At 38.8% G+C, this 19,706-nt stretch overlaps 2 protein-coding genes across 7 annotated transcripts; both read right to left on the minus strand.

The window, feature by feature from the left end:
* Positions 1–256: 256 nt before the first annotated feature.
* On the minus strand, positions 257–6,910 carry yod1 (YOD1 deubiquitinase). The gene is made up of 3 exons (XM_040005932.1): positions 6,791–6,910; positions 4,406–4,618; positions 257–3,064 (listed from the first exon to the last, which is right to left on the minus strand). The coding sequence occupies exons 2-3, from the start codon at positions 4,611–4,613 to the stop codon at positions 2,367–2,369; spliced, it is 906 nt and encodes a 301-aa protein (XP_039861866.1). The 5' UTR covers positions 4,614–4,618; positions 6,791–6,910; the 3' UTR covers positions 257–2,366.
* Positions 6,911–8,489: 1,579 nt separating this feature from the next.
* On the minus strand, positions 8,490–19,689 carry pfkfb2b (6-phosphofructo-2-kinase/fructose-2,6-biphosphatase 2b). Of its 6 annotated transcripts, XM_040006003.1 has the most exons (17): positions 19,477–19,689; positions 18,981–19,136; positions 18,319–18,444; positions 17,709–17,805; positions 15,220–15,286; positions 14,958–15,032; positions 13,937–13,993; positions 13,666–13,790; positions 13,287–13,494; positions 12,884–13,030; positions 12,274–12,378; positions 11,969–12,098; positions 11,820–11,882; positions 11,668–11,732; positions 10,781–10,948; positions 10,082–10,104; positions 8,490–9,569 (listed from the first exon to the last, which is right to left on the minus strand). In XM_040006003.1, the coding sequence occupies exons 2-17, from the start codon at positions 19,063–19,065 to the stop codon at positions 9,500–9,502; spliced, it is 1,611 nt and encodes a 536-aa protein (XP_039861937.1). In that variant the 5' UTR covers positions 19,066–19,136; positions 19,477–19,689; the 3' UTR covers positions 8,490–9,499. The 6 variants fall into 6 exon arrangements, 5 of the variants coding, with proteins under 5 accessions (XP_039861937.1, XP_039861955.1, XP_039861946.1 ...); XR_005692275.1 differs by having other exon boundaries at positions 10,082–10,948; XM_040006021.1 differs by lacking the exon at positions 10,781–10,948.
* Positions 19,690–19,706: the final 17 nt, after the last annotated feature.

Here is a 19,706-nt window from a genome sequence, read left to right on the forward strand (position 1 = left end):
AGCTTAAAGATTTATTTAAAACCCATTAAAGCATGGCAGCAACAAAGTATCATCTCAGCTTGACCTTTCTCACAAGGGAAACTGAAAACTATTTAACTCTTTGTTAGTTTGTTTTACCTTGTTGTTCTTCAAGCACTGCAGAATTTTAACTCATTTAGCCATGAGTAAACCCAGTATAGTTAACACAAAACAACTTTTACACATCCTATTTGCTATATTTTTTAATTGACAACACTGAAAAAACAAAACAAAACAATCAAGTAAATCCAGTTTATTCTGTAGTGCTTTGTGTGCAACATTCACTGTTATTGTTAATCATGAGAACATGGCAAATACAAAATGCAACAAAGCCATTTCATGGTTTTATCAAGTTGATTATTCAGTTTTTGCCAGCGTTTAAAATACCTAAGGTAGATGATGAGGTGGGATAAGGGGGGAAAAAAAAAAAATCATACAAAAAAGTTGTTTTGTTTTTTTTGCTTTCTTTAATTGATTACCGTCACCATCCGAATCTGAACCAAAGTCAAAGTCCAGTCAAGGCTCCACTGTGAAGCTTTTGGCAACAATTCTGCAATCAAAGACCCGTCAAACACCATGTTTTGCCACAATGAGAACTAACCACAGTTATCAATCTCAAATCTTTGACTTTAAGTTAAATACAAGTGCTTTCTTCATCCTTATAGCCAGTGTATGTCAAAGAAATTAGCAAAGAGATAATGGATGATTAGCTTAAAATGTGAGAACATACTCCTGTTGTGGGGGAAGAAAATAATTCATACAGTGAAACAGGAGTGGTAGTTTTTATAAAACATACAAAACACAGTAAACTAAATGTACCTTTACTTGTAATACATCCACCCAGAGCTATAAATGTAAGATGGAAATATTTGATGTTGATTAGCAAAGGACATTATGAGCAGCCTTTAAAAAGAAAAAAGATCTTAAAATACTGTATGCCTTACCTTGATTTGTTACAAATATAATGCTTGAATGGTTTTTCAAAGTATGCAGTCTAATTTAAACAACAAAAAACAGTTCTTACAGCATTTCAAACTTGTGCACTACAAAAAAACAAAGACAAGAAAAACACTCATCAAAACCTGCGGCACAAATATAGAAAAATGAGCTACAGATTTTGTAACGCGTTTTGTTTACAGCACCATAACTTTTTTTTGCCTTATTTAGTCAAGCCCACTCACAATCAATGTTGCAACCCCCCCAAACAAAATAAAGGCCAATTTTGCACTTGCAGTATGATACTGTATTCAAAATTCATACCACCATTGATCTTGTTGACCAGAGCTCAAATCCCCCCCCCCCAAAAAAAAAAAACAGTGTAACTTTGAGCTTAATAATCAAGGGACAAATCATTGCATTTAATGTCTACGATGGACGCAGAGTAACAGAGAGATGCATTGGTGTCTGCAATGAGTTATCTGTTTGTTACGCAATCAGAACAAGCCGTGGCCTATGAAAGCTCAAATTTTTTTTACCTACATTTTGATACCTGGATCTTCTTTTAGTCGTCATATCCTTCTGGATTAAACAAATGGCCAAATTTTGAGTCACCCCAGTGCAGATTCAGAGCATGCAACTCAGAAAATATTGACAATATGAATGATCCATAATTATGCTAAAGTTATTGTACAAACCAAACAAACAAACAAAAACAATGGATACTGAGGAGGTTAGAAGTGTGTCTGATTGATTTTTCATCAAGTAATCCTTTAGAAGAATGCTGCTTAGCATTAACTCAGGCCGCCTATATTGAACAGTTCAGATGTTTAAATTTAAGGAAATTAGTGGAAGAATTACTTATATCTGCCCCCAAAGTAATAAAAACATGCTACATAACCAACATGATAAATAACAGTCAAGCTTGCTGTGCTGTGTTTAAGACAAAAGTGAATGTGATCACATAACTGTGCAAATAATTCTTAGTGACCGTTTTAAAATTCTTTGTTCGCACATCTTTGTTTCGTCAAGGGTAAGTTCTGCCAATTTGCTGCATCGATAACACATCCTAAACTGTTTGGTTTATGAACTTGTCCATGAGTGTTCTTAACAGATCGAAACAACTAAGAATTTTTTTGCATCCTGACCCAGTTTAAAGAGATCTGAATATTATGGTTTCTAACACTGGAGCATTGCAGTAGCATTTCTGACTGTAAGAACTGACAGTAGTTAAAAAGTAATACTGAACAGGTAAGAGGCGGAACACAGTACCTGCAGAATCTCCAAAGATGTTGCCAGATAATGTGAGGTAGAGGATCACAAAAGCAGACAGACCCACAGAGTTGCCAGACGCAGGGCATGGGGGTTGGTGGTTGTTGTATTTGTGAGAGAGGAAAAAGACAGCAAGACTTTCACACTTCACCAAAATTAGCGTGGCCTGTCTCCTTGGCATGCTCACGAGCTTCCTTTTGTCCCACCAAGCCTGTCTGACACACCATGCAGCGCAAGGCAAAGCGGTTAACGTCTGTGAACTGGCGCTTGCGGCGAGCCTCGTCTGCCAGCTCGAGGGCCTGGGCCAGGATTACGTCGTCTGTAGTCGAGAAGATAGTCTGGGGCGGGGTGTCGGATCCGGGGATCTCTTTCTGCAGCGGGTCGTAGTGGATGCCATCATAGATCAGCAACACGCGTTTGTGGTAGCCAGCATCCTCCCCAAATCTGTCTACTCGCACTGTCTGAGTATCCACTACGCAGATCTCACACTGGTAGAACTTAGACATGATGGATACCTCGATGGCTCCTCCCCAAGTGTCATCACGTCTTATCCAGGTGCAGTACTCCTCATTGGTTTTCCCCAGCACCGCTTCAGAGTAAGCTGTGGGGTCACTCGAGACTATCTGGGCAATGAGACCTCTCATTTCAGGGGCACAGGCGGGGTCGTATACGCCGCCTTCCACCACATAATAAACACTGGTGAAGAGGCAGGAGTTATCAGCTGGGACCACTCGGCGTGCCAGCATAGGTGAACCTTCGAGGTTAGGTCCTTTCGTTACAGCGGGACGATCCTGAGGCTTTGGCTTGTTTTTTTCCTCCTCAACGATGAGTGTGTCTCCTGTAGAGGACGACACACCAATGACAACACTTTTCATCCCAGTCAGACTTTGGTTTAGAAAAGGAAGAAGAAAACACATTGCCTTATGTATATCTGTCTGAATGGTACCTGATTATGTTGCACAGATGTCCCTAAAATGTCTATTGCATGCAAATAAATCAAAGACTCAGTAACTCAAAAAGTTCTGCTTCTAATATTTCTGACCACATCCCAAAACATTCCTTTTATTATAAGCAATTAAAAGTTGACGTTATAAAGACTGCTTATTCTAAAATCATACTTAAATTTTAACCTGTCCTCACAGGTATATAAATTCTTGTATATACCCGGGGTGCCAAATGTGCAGCCTCCATACAATACAATTATATCCGGCCCGTGAGATAATTTCATATGTCAATTATTAAAAGTCCCCTTGGTATGTGGGAGTTGAATCTTCAACCCTGCTGAGAATCCATGCAGGCAGGGGTGGGACTATTTTGATGTGCACACCATGCGGCCAATCACATGCAAAGACAGACTGGGATCATACCATTATGTGAAATAAGGAAGGGGGGCAAACCTTCCAAAGACAGCAAGTGTAGCGTACAGGTACATTTCAATGATATTGGAGACTTCAAAGCTGAGTGCAGAACTTATAAGATTCGGGGAAGCCTAAAGTGATACCCGTTTTTATTTTCAGTCATTTTCCACTGTGGAGGACAAAAAGTTTCAAACTTGTCCAGGGCTTAAAGCTTGTGTGTTTTCTCCCTAGTAGCAGCAAATGCATAAAAATAAGGCTTTTAGGAAAAATTGCTTCCTTGAAAAAGACTAAATTTACAGTACAGTGATGAATATTACATGAAATAAACTCTATATAAAGCCTCACAGGCCTGAATGTGCACTTGAAGCCATTTATAATTGTTAATATGTTTGATCTGCTGCTCACCACAAACAAGCATAAGCATACATTTTGGACTTTTAACTGTATTTCCATAAATTTTACAGCTTTTCCTACTGATCAAAAACCTCCCTTATGGCTATTCATAGGAAAAGTAACAAACAACTCAACAACCACTGAACAGCTAAAACAGCAGGTAAACTGATTCTGCAAAAAGAAATGCAGAGCATGGATCCCCACATTCACCCGAAATCGCACTTCCAAAGAAATTTCAACAAGAAAAACCTTTAAATATGTAACTTCTTTACATTGACAGAAAGGAGCAGTTTCACTGGTCTGGCCTGCTTACGATCAAAGTGGGCCGTGATGTAAAATGAGTTTGACACCTCTGCACTAGAGCATGTAATTAAAAGTTTTTAATTTGGTCCATGTTTTCTGCACATGTTGGATGACTGCCATCATACCTGATTTGATAGGGTAGTCCTTGAGGTGAGCCTCTCCGTTCCGAAGATCAAGGCTGGAGGGTGGGTATCCGACCATTATTTTCTGCACATCACAGGGGATACCAGTCAGCTCCTCCACCTTGCGCTTCAGCTCCTGCACACAGGACTGATGAGTCAAGCCATGCATCAAGTGGCTCCCATTTTTGGTCTTACAGCGAAGCCGCAACATCCTGCCTGCAAAAAACGTGATATCACATTAGTGACACTGCAAGTACCAGGTAAGAACTTTGTTAATCCACAATGGTTGTGTAGAGAGCGTTAGATATATTCCACATGTATGTTACAGATGAAGACCATTTCTACCATGTTGGAGTGCTAGACTGCTGCATACGGTGTTAAACCTGCGAATTCTGGCATCCTGTCCAGGGTAGGCCTGTGCGATATGACCAAAATCTCATATCCCGATATAAGAATTCTATCGTCCCGATAACAATATAAATCACAAAAATGTAACATTTTCTGTAAATTCTGTGAATCTCGGGCAGCTCGACTTGGGGGAAGTGTTTCCAGCTGTGCGTCATGTAGCTGGAGTCCAGTGTTTTAACAGATGCATGAAACTATACATTTTTAGACATAAGTTGTAATGGCTGCCGTTTTCTTTGTGAGTATTTATTACACGGCGTGCTGCGGAGGAAAGCCTGTTCTAACGTTTGAGTCTAAGGTTTATTTTTTAGCACCTGGCGGCTCTTTTTTACTTCTCATCCGTAAATAATCTGCTCTTTCACGTGATTCAGTTTATTTTGAAAAGTCTCAACAGGATCTTGATTGTGAAAGGTTTATGTGGAACATAAACAAACGGACACGCGATGGTGTTACCGTCGTTGTTGCTAACCACAACGCATAAAAACAGGCGCTTGTCCGTCTGTAGTGTGGTTATATAAAATATAAGAGAAAGAGAACTTTAAGAAATTAATATAGCCACTACAGTGACCATCAAAGCGATGAAAAATATTGCCGTAAACAGTTTATTTTGTGACACCATGAAACAAACGATAGCATAAAATGAAACTATAGACTTTTTTATATCGTCATCCGATATATATATCGTTATATCGAACAGCCCTAGTCCAGGGTGTACCCTGCTTCTCGCCCGAGTAACCAGGGAGCAAGCTCAGGATGTAGAGCAGGTCATCCACCAATTGCAAGGTTGGTGGTTCGAATCCTTCGCTAGTCCAGCCTGCATGTTAAAGTATTCTTGGGCAAGATACTGACCCCCAAGTTCCTCTCAGCTTCATCCATCAGAGTATTAATTTAGTTAGAAACCACTTAGGGACAGAAATAAGTGCTTGTGTGTATGAGGCATGTTGTATAGAGTAGAAAAGTGTTATAAGAACCAGTCCATTTAGCATTTTTAAACATACAAATTTAACTGGGGGACATAAACAGTCCTCTTCAGAAAGCAGGATCGTTTGTTGGAGTGTCTCACTAACAGGGTGACTGACACAAACTACAAGGTAGTGAAGCTTACTGCCAACAAAAAAAACAAAAAGTAGGTAGGTGCCATGTGAAGTCCAGCTGCTGCAAATATACCCTCAAACTATCAAAAGTGTCCATTTATTACGAGTGGGAAATTCCAAACTCAAATGCTCACTGTGGGATAAGTAGTTTTCCCCAATCTGAATCTGTGTCTTCGAAGCCATTTCCCCGATGGGACTACAAGTGTGCCAATGTTGGCTCTTTAACTGATTTTAACATCGAAATCCTGCACTCGTGTTGTTCGCCAATTTAATGGCTAATGAGGAAGGGACGTGTTTTGAGTCATACTGCAGCTGTAAGCTATATTAAGTTGAAAACGTAATATATTTGTTGGGCAATGCTACAGATAAGACTATGACTGGATAACCTACATTGTGCTCGTAGTTACATCATAATGCTGCCAACTAAACGGGCCACGCATAACAACTGAAGTGCTGATGAACAGAGTAAAAACACCTGACAGCGACATTGCTTTGTTTTGGTGTCTTTGTTCTGGCAGTTAACACATCACTCAACAGCAACACAAACGCAGGGTAAAAAAAACAAACCCCAAAACATAAAGAGAGTCCAGTTTTTGAAAATGTAAGAAATCCGCCTCTTATTATCCATCAAAAACTGTCGGGTTGTCAGCGATAATTACTCTGAGACTGTATGAAAGGAGTTCAATTCATTTCTGCTAGCTAACCGTACCGTGTACTGTCTGCTAACGTTAGCATGCTAATCTGCTCGTTAACTTGGTCTTAATTGAACCGTTTTTCCAGGAATTTAGCTTAACCATTTAGAAAACCTATTGCTTTCCGGTGACAAGTCTAACGACGACAAGGAGTACAAAATGATACGACAGCGAGACAAATTATTTTGCTGTCTTACCGTCTTACTACACTCCCTGCTCGCCACAGTGGGACGTATAGTACGTCAAAGCACGTGTAAATGACGCGATCACGCACTAGTGGCACGGTTTACGTACGTCTGCCTGGCGTACGCTGGAGAAGACGGTTATTTCGAAAACACATTTTGTCATTAAGCTCCTTTTCTGTATTGACATTTAATCAACAATCATTTGATTTTAAAACCAGTGCAGCCTATGACTGCGCAGTGTAGCTTCTTACAGTTCGACTTAGATTAGATTTTGAACCGCCGATCTTCTTGGATTAAGTCTTAAAGGCTGTAGTTATTTTATCCTAATCCACAAGTGTACTGAGCCACTCCACATTTCTTTATCATTTGCTAGGAAAAATTGTGTAGTCATATATCGATATGTGCAAACATACATAGAAATAGAGTATATAACACAAGGTTTTTAGTGTTGTATATTATGGTTTGTACAATTCTAACGAGCTTGAAAGTGAATATTTGGTATGAGCAACTTTATTCTTCAACACAGTTTGAATTTAGGCAGATTTTATGTAATTTCTTCAAGTTGTCTGCAGGAATAGTTCTCCAAGACCGTTAAAGGACATTCTAAAGCTCTTCCATGGATGCTGGTTTTAGTGCAATTTCAAATACCTCACCCTTTTTTCATGTTGGCATCTTGACAGCTACTACTGAGACCATTTCTGATGAGGCTTCAGCGAACAGTAGATGCATCAAGTGAAGGGACAGATACACCTTTCAGGTCTTGTGTCAAACCATTGCTGGACACCCACCTCCAATTTCTTAATGACCTATCTTTGAGGTACTGTTCATTTACTCCAGATATTTTTGTGAGCCTGCCACTTCTTCTTTTCTCCTCTACTTGTCCAGTTTTCTCAAATTGCATTGCAAACAGTGCTGAGATATGCAACTTTTTTTTTTTTTTAGCTAATTGCGTTCTGGGATTCAGCTTGTTGGTGCAAAAATACTGCTTTGTGCGTGTGAAACTAACAACTTTTGTAACTTCAGCTAAAGAAATGAGAACAAATAATGTTTTTATGACACGCTGCTACTAACAAAGTGCCTAAACATGCATGTTTTCTTTGATAAACCTAATATGTGTACACACAACAGTGTTTCATCCCTTGATTTATGTTTCTTTTTTTCATGTATAAATTATATAATAATATATGAGAAAAAAAGGTTGACAAAAAATGGCTAGGTTAAAAAAAAAGAAGACTGGACTGAAAAGGAGTAAAAAATCAGCCAGTGTCTAAAGAAAAGCTTTGAAGGACCCTCAGAAAACCTGGAGAATGACTGCTCAAGACCACTTTAAACACAAATCTGAGTCGCCCCAGAGTTTATTACAAAATAAAAATAAACTCTGGGGTGGCTCAGGACTTTTGTACAGTACTGTAGATATTAGATATAAGAATTTAGAAACCAGGGTAGCTAAAGTATATACACAGTATATACACACAAAAAAAAAAAGAAACAAAAAGATTGTACTGTGAGGCTAAAATCAGCCTTTGCAATTGATATCCTGGATGCATCTTAGGCCTAATATGTATAAATGATTTATATTAAACACGATCATAAAAAACATAAGACACATCTTGGGAGAAACTTGAATAACGTCTCCAGAAAAACGACATAAGCTGCAAAGTTTAATGTTTAATTCTTTCCCTTTTTCAAAGCATCAATAAAAAAAGCAAAATGCAAGCCACTTCAAAATGTACTTTTAATGTCTGCTTAAAAGGCACAGTAGGCAGCTTTGAGCAGGACAACAATTTAACAACAAACATTACAGAATCATAAACTAAAACTTTGATCTATCATATAAAATCTAAAAAATTTGCTCCAGGAACAAAATACATTTGCATAAAACAAATAAAACACATTCACAGCCGGTATAATGACATGAACACAAATAGGGAGACAGCTTAAAGTTTGGCTGTTTAGTTTTACTACATAAAATCCTTCTACAGAATATATCGGTATGATGAAAAAAAAACAAAGAAACATTTAGGTTGTAGTGTTAAATGTGATTGAATGTGAACACCTGCTTAACAGATAAGGTACCTACTGCTGGTATATAGTGCTGGTAAATCCAGCAATTTAGTGTATTTTCACTGCTTTCAGAACAGGCAGATCTAAATAAACTACTTTTATTTTCTAGAGACCATAACTAGCATATTCTGTCAAATTAAGACATAAATTATGGCTTAGGAACAAATTTGACAAGATTCCCAACTATAGATTGTTTATTTATAGCATATTAGTGTTTGATATGCATAGAAAATATAACAGAATCTATTTTTTCTAAATCTAACTGTGTAAATTGATTTCCATCATTCCAATGGATAACTTATTCCTATTACATTCAGTGACATATGGAGGATCTAATTCTATCAGTATATCTAAAGTTCAGTAAGGCATTGCAGCATTTATATTGAGTTTTTTTGTCATTCCTGTGATATAGTATGTTGTGTGCGTTTACTGGTTTCTTTATGTGCACATGCAGAAGTATTTATGACACCAATGATAAGGCTTCCTGTTCAAAGCCTCGGCATGCAGAGACGAGACGGAGACCTTGAGATAACTAGAACTATGTTACCTCATGCAGAAGCGGCCCGCTTTTCAAAAGAAACACTCGATTGACTCGTGACTGGATTCAGAAGTTGTCCACACTGTGGCAAGAGTAAAAGAGGAAAGAAGATGTGATCTTCACTCAGAAGCGGACACAGCCACTAGTTTCTTCTGAGCTGTCAAAGTCGCTTCCTTCGCACAGGGACTCCTTCAAGAAACGAAAAGAAAAAAAACCCTCAGTGACATTCACAAGTCAGTTTTCTGCAGCAGCACATTCTCAACTAACGAGCCACTAACAGCGACATAGTCCAGAAGTTGTGTTTTGAGACAGCTCCATTAGTATTTTATCAATATCTAATTAAGGTTTAATTATATAGTGCGTTTCTAAAGTATAATCTTATATACTCAACAAACACCACTGGATTTTCATGATATAATACATGTTGAATAGTCGTCTTCCATTAGTTTTAATAAAATTGACTGCATCTATTAAAATACCAAAGAATCAGTATATGACAAAGTGTTTCTGATAAGGTCGCTGTGATGAAACAAAGCTGATATCAACTTTCACTGTGCAAAGGTAATGGAAGATTAGAGAACCCAAAGACTGATAACCACAAAGAATAGACCACTGCGGCAACATATACCGATATGGGTTACAATGAAATGAGTTGAAATACGGCAATCAAAGGTTGACAACAAGTTTCCAAAAATACTTACAGACAGCTGCCTCCTATCCGAGTCTGTAAAGACGGGGTTGGAGCAAGAGAAGGGAGGGAGAGAGAGAAAGACAGATAGAAATGTGGAGAGGGACTGAAGCGCTACACCCACAACGCAAGGCCAACAGGTACACAACACATACAAATATGAATATGCATTTTAAAATGTTAACATTTTTAAACTGAAGTGGTTAATGTATTTGGGGGAATAAATTATATTTTTTAGCAGAAAGCTGACATTTCACAGATTATTTTGGGGTTTTAATCAAACTGAATCATCACTTTGGGTTTTTTAACAGTTACGAGATGATTAGGATGTGCGTCTGTCTCTCTGATGTTTGTGTGTCTTTTTCTTAACTCCACAAGGAGCTTTCCTTAGTAAAGAGTAGACATGCTGTTCTGCATATTCAAGCTGTCAACAGCCTGGCGGTGAGGCAGACGTCATGCAGCACAAACATATGACAGAAACAACATTTGAAGAAAGGAGCAATCCATTCAAGACCCAAAACATGCCCTGAGAGGAAAAGATAGATGGTGGGGGTGGATGTCATGTATGCTGATTGCAACACAGACACCAAAATTATCAAGAGGATCCAAAACTGAGGTGAGAAAATGCCAAACACATGATTACAACTGTGGCGGGACCAATTACGGAAAGACGGTGTGATTTAGAGGGGGATCCTTTAACTATCTCACTAACTTGGCTTTGCCGTTCCTCTGGCATCAAAGCGGATGGGGTGGGGGCAAGCGGTAGCCAGGGCTGGTTGCCTGCGCTGTAGAGCCTGGGCCGCTTGACCTGGTCATGACTGGACAGGGGAGTGTAACTATTCCGGCGATGTATGAGAGTAGAGTCCTTCGGGATTTTACCCTGGTAGAAAATGAGATACCGCAGGTGTTAAACAAAAAAGATCTTTAAAAAAACAACACCAGGGGGCACCTGACGAGGAACAGCCCAAAAAATTAATAAAAAAAAATGCTGCACTCGCCAAACTGATCCAAAGCAAAAGGTAAGGAACTGCTTCCACCCACAAAACATCAGTCAACAGCAAAAGCACAGCCCTGATTGCACAGGGCAAAAAACCCCACCTGCTTCAACCAAAACCACGACAACACTGGACCTAAACAAGTCAGATAAAACTGCCTTCACAGAAAATTCATAATCTTAATATGAGGACAGACAGTAGAGTAATGACAAAGATTAGATCATCCAAGCAAAATAAGCATGCTCAGCAATGTCTTCCTTCAAGGTAAAATATCACTTAACATTCACAGGCTCATAGAGCAAGCCAAGCTGAGGAATTAAGGCTAAAGGTAAAAGTGGTTACAAGACAAGGATATAAGGAAAGGAGGCAAGGAAGCAAAGCCTAATATATACAGGGGGTAAGGTGTGATTGTGCGAAATGAACAGACACAACAAACAACAGTGCATCTTAAAATTATATGCTGAGATTCAGTGACCAATTTAGTGCGAGTAAACAATATGCATATTTTACAAATGATCAACTTTAAACATTCAATGGAACAGTGATGTTCGCCTACTTGTGCAGCTATGTGATTTTCTTTTCCGCTCATTTCAGAGCAACTTACAAGAGGCCGGTCTCGGTGCGTGTTTACTGCCTCCACATTCAGATAAAACATTTCCACTTTACAACCTACAAGATAATAGACAATACATTTACATTATCTTCTCACGTTGCCTTATGTTGTTACAGTGTAGCGATCATCAGGTAAAGACTTACCGTATGCAACAGGGGTGAGCTTGAGAATTGTGTGCAGTGGACATTTCATGTATGGAAGATCCTCTGTGAAATGAAATAAATAGCATACGGGTTCATCATTGTCTGCTTGTGTTGTCTGTAGCATGTGTGTATGTTTGTTTTTATCTCACCTGCACCCTTGTCCAAGAAGTAAGCCAGGAGACAGCGCATCACAGCCTGATGGCAGATGACCAGCACATTGCCTTGTCTCTCTAATTCCATAATAACCGGCTCCAAGCGCTGAACCAGATCTTGGTAGGACTAATGAGCAACAAAAGATCATTCTGGGCTCAATTGCTAACACTTGAAAGGAAATTAACCTTCACAGCTTGAACAACACTGGTAGAGAAAGAAAGTTGAATAACAAAGCAGGATAAAACTACTGCCGCTGTGGCTGCTGATCAGACGCTTTATTGTGAGTAGTAGTTCAGGTTACCTCTCCTCCTGGGTAGCGATAATGATATTTGTCTTGATCCCTCAATGCAAACTCCTCTGGGAATGTCTCCTGGATCATCTCGTAGGTCATCTCCTCACAAACACCCTGGAAAAGGAAAACAAATCATTTATCCTCACGTCACAGCCCACGATGAAAAGAAATGTTTCAGCACAATTTGAAATCTAAAAAAACATAACTGGATAATTTCCCTTGATAAAATATATAAATGTCTCCAAAGAGCTAAGCCAGTTTCAAATATAATAAAGCCCAGGAAACATAAGGTGATCTTGAAGGTTAGTGAAAAATGGAGACCGATTTCATCCTCAGAAAACAGTCATCATTTAATCCTTTGATTTCATACTGTGAATAAATAATGACTTATTTCATGTGACCTAGATCTTTTCAAAGCGTTATAACCCTTTTTATTCTCCTCCGGATGCTGCTTTGACATTAAATGTGATCAAAAGGGCTGAAAATTTCGTTTGTCTTTGACTCTTACCTCTATGCAAACATATTTTATAAGTGTCTTGGAAATAACAGCATAAAGTTTCCATTATTACAAACCAGAGGTCTAGCTGTAAAAATTGCTATAGCTGTGGAGGGTACTGACAGCATCAATCTCATTGAGGATTTTCCACTGTTCATAAGGCACGCCAAGCTCTTCCGCTGTCTGGATCGTCCTTCTCAGTTGGCTCGTCCACACCTTCAAATCTGACAGCTTGTGTTCATCAATGAAACCACGCAGAGCGTGGGCGAACTGGGATGTGAGAGAAAGGGAGAGGCTTCAATTTATCCCTCATTAAGGGCATTTCTTGCTTTATTAGACAGATATTCACCAGTGAGAGTGAAGAAAATAGGAAATGGAGAGGATTAAATCCAATAAAGGTCACAACTCTGGAGTGCATGATATTGCAGTTTAAGAACATCTTATCCCAGTAGCTATCTTCTCTTCAGAAACTGGCTCGACAGTTCATTAAATGAGCATTAACACAGTGAACGTGCAAAAATCCTACCTGTTTCCCACGAGGGGAAAGTTCAGAATCTCCTCCGATGCGTCCTTCAACATTGTGTTTGCTCTCTCCGTGTCGACACAGGTAGATGGAGTGAGAGTGCACATGGATGTTCATGAGGTAGTAGACGATCTTGCTCTGGATGTAGTCCTGCACCCGGTTCACCAGAAAACGCTGGCCCACGTTTATAACCTTGATAAAAGAAAGGTCCCTGCAAATGCCAATGCAACACGCCAGTGATTTACTGTCGCCATCTAGTGTTTATTTACTAATTTACAAGGTCTAATTCTGCCAATATAACAACTTTACTGTTTGGATTAATAAGAATACTTTGGAGGAACAATAAATGGTAAAGATTCAAATAATGAAAAGCAGTTCATACTTGTCATAGTCATCAGGATCTAAAGGTTGGTAAGTGACCTTGTAGCACTCAATCCGCTTCAGGAAGTCATCCATAACTCTCTCTCTGTGTCTCTCAGGGTAGTCTGGACTCGAAACCTTCACTTCCTATTATGGTTAACACATTCAAACAATATTAGTATCCAGTTCAGTTCTTACATAACGCTGCAGATGGTGTGAATATTAATAGGTAATGGAGTTTGACCCAGACAAAGTCACAGTCAAAGGTTAAATTCATTTAGGTGAGATCATACCAGGATATTAGCAGCAATGACTTCGGGGTCATCACACACCGACTCCACAAAGAACACCTGTCAGAAAGATGGAAACTCAGAGTCAACGTACGCTAAACATTCCTGAAACTGACAATCAATTGTTTTATAACAACAAATTTTACATTGCCATGAACCTAGACAAGAACTTACACAAATACAGGGTAATTAGCATCAACAACAAACACGACACATAGATTATGAATTAGTGAGTTTTCCAGATGCAGAAAGGCAAATTTAGCTCACTGAGTTTGACTTTTTCCAGTCTTAAACACAGACTGGTAGAACTGGTAGCTTCAAATCTACAGAGAAGAGAGGGAGAGGGAGAGCGATCCTGGATAGCTTTATTTTCCCAAATGTTATCTATTCAGTTAACAGCACCCTGTGAAGTTTGAAAGCCTCACAGTTTAAATTCTGTGAATTTTTGACATCTAATAATAAATATGCTAAATGTTTGAAAGGTGATTTTATTAAAATTATTCTGAAATTTTTTACAAAATTTGTAGATATTGTTTTTTTTGTAGTTCATTAGCCTCTTTTCTTTTACTCTTCTGGCTGTTTCTTACTTTTTAATAAATGTGTTGCTCCCATCAAATTCAAAATGAGCTCATATTTTCTGTGAAATAATAAATGTTTAAATGCTTGATATGTTTTGCAATTCAGTTTTTAATTTAACTTGACTTTTTCAAAATTGGGGTTGTGCATTAAAACTCTTTTCCGTTAATGTTTAAATTGAGCTCATGTAACCTCTGATTGATGATAGCACGTATACTGAACAGAAACCCACAAGGATTAATTAAAGATGGTGATTCAACAGGATCTTGGGAAATAAAGGTCAGTTCAATAATGCTGTTTCCCCCCATGGCGATCGCGCTGTTCAGCAAAATAAATGTGATAAATGTAAAGACTTTTCCATGGCTTCAAGTAATAACTCCAATCTGCACAATACATTTTAAAAGTCCCCACTGGGATATAAATGTGTAAAAATAGCAAATAATTTCACCTTAAAAGCATTCTCCTTCACAAAATCTTGAATAAGGTCTCGTCGTTCTCTTGTTGTGTTTGTTGCATCAAAAACCTGGAAAAAAAGGGGCAAAAACAAAGACAATATTTATTTGCTCTGTGTGAAATGTTTGTAGGACAGCGTAGGATTAAGACTATCCCAATGCCAGATGTGTTTCTGTTCTGGGTATTTAAAGGAAACGAGCCAACATCGAGACGCCATGTCAATAGAGAAGCATGCACATAAAGACTGAGAGACTCACAGCGATCTGACCTCCCTCCTCTGTCAAGTACGCCTTCACATCTTGCAGCGCTACCAGAGCACACTGCCTGCAGCAGAGAAAGCAAACATAGCAGCAGCCAACTATAAAAAACAGATTTACTGAAATCCACCATCATCAAAGCTCACATTCTAGTGTCAGTGTGAGAAATCTGAAAATGTTACAGTAATACATTGTAGATTTCATGAAAAAAAGATTCTTTGTAGCCCCCCCCCCCCCAAATTTTGGATTACAGCTTTCTTCTGTGCATCAAATACAATGGTAAACTGAAAACCCCAACAATTACAAGACATGAAGAACACACATTTTTAAAGTCACAAAAAAATGTTTCCCATCTGTCGGCATTAGGGTTTAGTCACTGACCCAGTTCAATTATCATGTGCAAGAGTTATGAGGTACACAGTGGTAGATTTCTCCTCCAATAAAATGCAGGCATATAGAGTTTAATTTGTTCTGCTTGAAGGCTGACAAAAAAAAAAAATCAGCTGCAATGTGTCTTTCCTCAAACAGTGCAGTTTGGAGGTGGATTTTATCTATTTGGAGGGAGGAATGTTGGAAGGCACAAAACAAAACAGCATTGATTACCATAAATGATTTTAAAAATACACTTGTTGGTGTTCTTGTTGAGTGTTAAATCAGAATGTTTGTCATTTAGCCAGAGCTTCTAGTCTTGTCACCTTAAGAGTTGAAGCTAAGGGACTGCTGGTGGTAGCTTTAAACACTATACTGCAATATATATATATATATATATATATATATATATATATATATATATATATATATATATATATATATAATTATAATAATAATCTAAATAATAATACTAATATTAATAATAACAATAGGTAAAATAACATGAAATTATAATGCTAATTACAATTAGCATGAATCAGGAGGATAACATTTTAATGGAGTATTTAAACAGCACATATTGATAAGGTTCACCGGTTAAGGCTAAATTATCAGCAGAAAAAAGTTTTATATCTAAATCCGCACAGCAAGAAGGTCCTGTGTTGAAATCCAAAACATTAAACTGGCCTTTCCTCAGGGTGCTCCAACTTCCTCCCACAGTCAAAGACATGCATCTTAGGTTACTCTGTGATTGTAGATTGATTTTAGGTTCGGATGTGAGCCTGAACGGTTGTCTGTCTTTCCGTATTAGCAAAGTGACAGACTGGTATCCAGTACAGAATTGGATAAGCAGTTAAGAAACTGATGGATGAATGGCAAAAAAAAAAAATGGTACCAAAAACAGAAATTCCAGAGAGGTTTCTTTGTTTGATTAAAAAACAGGCTATTCCCAGAGGGAACGCAGAGGGTTGACAGAAAAAATTACTCACATTTCCTTAATTGAAGAGTGCCAAGGTTTTGAGGTGCTTTGGTTGCTACAATGGGAGACTTTCTATTGGCAGACAGGCATCTTAAACAATAAAAGCAATTCTTCTGATTGCTACTTGATTGGAGTGAGCTTCTTTTTTTACAGCAGGACAATGACCCAGAGCTCCAAACTATGGAAAAGCTATTCCTAGAAGAAGCAGTGAGCTGGCAATCTGCGTGTAATAGAGTGGCCAGAACAGTCAAAGGATCTTAACTCTTTTGAGCTGTTGTGGGAACAGGTTGATTGTGCAGTGCAAACATTTATCTAACTCGTGGGAGGAAATTCAGGAAGCATGGGGTGAAATTTCTCCAGATTAATTAACAGCTTGAATACAAAAGGTGTGCAAACCTGTGATTACTGCCAATGGATAACTCTTTATACAAAAGGAGAAGTCTGAAGGACACAATTATTAGTTCAAGTACAAATCAGTATTTTAAAACTTTATTTCTAAAGTTGCCAATACACCACACAGCTCAGCTCCAGTTTTTCGTTAACTCATAAGAAAAAGGTAGATTTCACGTGGAACTATTCCTTTAAACTGGTCTTGCTGATACTTTATAATAACAAACACAAAAACTCAGGCTGGATATCCATGCAGGTCCACAGAGGGCTTGTGTCAGCTTCAGAGTGACAGCGGCAGCTTGTTTAATATCTAGGTCAAAGTCAGCACTAGGATGCTGTCAAGAGCCCGTCACATTTTCATGATAGCCATGCATAACACAGCCCATTTCAATCACTACTACCAGATTAGACCAGGAGGAAAAGAGGCCTTTTGTTTTGTTCTTTGTTAATCTTTCTGTTGAAACACTGATTTACAGTCACTAATCACAACCATTTGTAGGGCACACTTTGCTGCTTGTGTGTATGTGTATATCAGTTTAGGCTGACTGTGGCTGAATACTGACTGCCGGCCAAAAAAAACAGCTTAGTCACTGATGCAGCAGGGAAATCTGCAAAATATGAAACCGACTAAGGTTGAATGCAAGAAATGTGACACAGCCAGTGAGGATATGACAGTTTTCTTAGTGCTAGATAAAATGCAATGTACATTGTAAAAACGTATTGTGGGCACACATGTAAAAGTGAACCTTACTTCCTTATTTTCATGGCTTCTTCATTGTCGTGGCGGAAGAAATCATAGGACTTATAAGCTCTGACAGCCTCTCTGCGGTATACGCCCAAGTTAAACACTGAAAAATGAACAAAGGACGTTATAAATCTGCCCTGGCTGTGCTGTCGCCTCTCATTTTGGATACACTTGGATCTACTTTTGTGAACAACTAAAACCACAAGAATTTAAGTGGCTAATTTTAGCTTCTCTTTGTGGGATCATTTTAGAATAGTTACATTTAAATATTTATTATGCACGCACAATGTCAGTGGGGGGAGGTTTAAAAATTCAGCTTTTGCATTTAAACATTTTTCTTTCATTCTAATGTCACTGCTACTTGTTTTTGTGACATATATAATGCATGCCTAAGTGCTGGAGAAGAGATAACACTGATGCTGTTTTTCATGATCTTTAGAGTTGCTTTCCCACATTAACTAATTAACTATCCTGGTTTAACTTCTACAAAGAAGTAAAAAGAAATACAAAGAAGGATTGAAAGCATATGAAAGTTCAATAAAACACACTATGAAATTTTTTCAATTTGCAGATGGCATTAACTGAAACATAATGAGAAAGAAATGTTATGGTCTACCTTTGGTTGGGACTCCTATCCAATTGAGGTAACGTGTGAGTTTCTTGGAGATGTAGGTCTTTCCTCTAGCGGGCAATCCGATCATCACGATCACCGTTGGAGAGTTTGTCATGTAAGAAGCCCATGCTGTGCAGGAAAGAGATGCAAAATACTGAAAGTCAAAGTTAAATGCAAATCATATCTGACTCATAACCAGCATTACAATAGAGAAAAACATATTTTAAACAGGCATGCCAGTGCTGCACAAACTCGTGAACAGCCAGTCTTATATAACTAGGTCATGTGTATACACAAAAAATAAAAAGTCTCTTTGGGCACAAATATCTATGGAGTGGGTTCAGAGGTGTCATCCGAAGAAATTAGAAGGAGAAACATCCTGGGAGAGAGAAGTAATTTTCTTAAGAATAGCAGAAACCACTGAAGGTTTCAAAGTATTTTTATCACTGGTCATGATTTATATTCTTTTTCCTTTTTTTGCCAATCCAGAGAAATTCATTCCCTGGTAGGTTGGAGACTAAATGAAGCAGCTTTCCTCTCACTGAGGTGATTGTGATTTGGTCAGAGCAACAAGACAAGGTTTTATATTACAAGTGCACCTGCACACTCTATAAGCAGCGATGCATGAATTAAAACCTACTAAAATCTAATTGGCGTTTACTTACAGCATTTTTTCTCGTTGACTCTGGGGTCTGTTTTCTTGGCTTCTGTGGAGTTTGCAGAGCCATTGTCTCTCTGAGTGCTTGACATATTGGAATCTTCTTTAAGCGCAATTCAGATCAGCTCTCTCTCTCCCTCAGAGGGACATAGTCCAAGTTGGTCTGCAACATGCATGCGAAGGATTAGCCTCAGACAGAAGAGAACCAGAGCTTTGTATGCAAGGTTTTCCTATCGATGTCTTATGGATATGGCTTAATGTATCCCCGGCAACATCGACTGCAGAGCAAGCAGCAGGGGAGCTGTGAATGAAGACGAGAAGTACTGCCACATCATCTGTGCACAGGAAAAAATACTTGGCTTAAAGGCACTATATTTACAAAGCCGCACATGAGCGAATCATGCGGTGGTTTGCTCTCTCACTCGCTGGGGTGACCGAGTTCACTCTAACATAATTTATACCACAATCCACACAAGACGAACATACAAGAGTCAGTGTTTTACCTGGTAAGGAGGTAAATACGAAGAGACCTGCTATTCGGGACCGCCTCTGAAAGACGCAGTCATGCACCGCAGGACCGGGGATCTCGTGATCTACCGGACACAGAGTTTGCGTGCGCCGGTTCGGTTGGAGGAGCCAGTCTGGTCGGCCTGTCCTTGGTGCTGAAATGCCTCCTCAGCCGGCTGGTATCGTTCCAAGCTGGAGGTGCGTGTCGACGTTCCTCTACCATAAC

This window comes from Simochromis diagramma, unplaced genomic scaffold (genome assembly GCF_900408965.1).
Source record: "Simochromis diagramma unplaced genomic scaffold, fSimDia1.1 OVJJ01000320.1, whole genome shotgun sequence".
In the NCBI taxonomy this organism is placed as follows: domain Eukaryota; kingdom Metazoa; phylum Chordata; class Actinopteri; order Cichliformes; family Cichlidae; genus Simochromis; species Simochromis diagramma.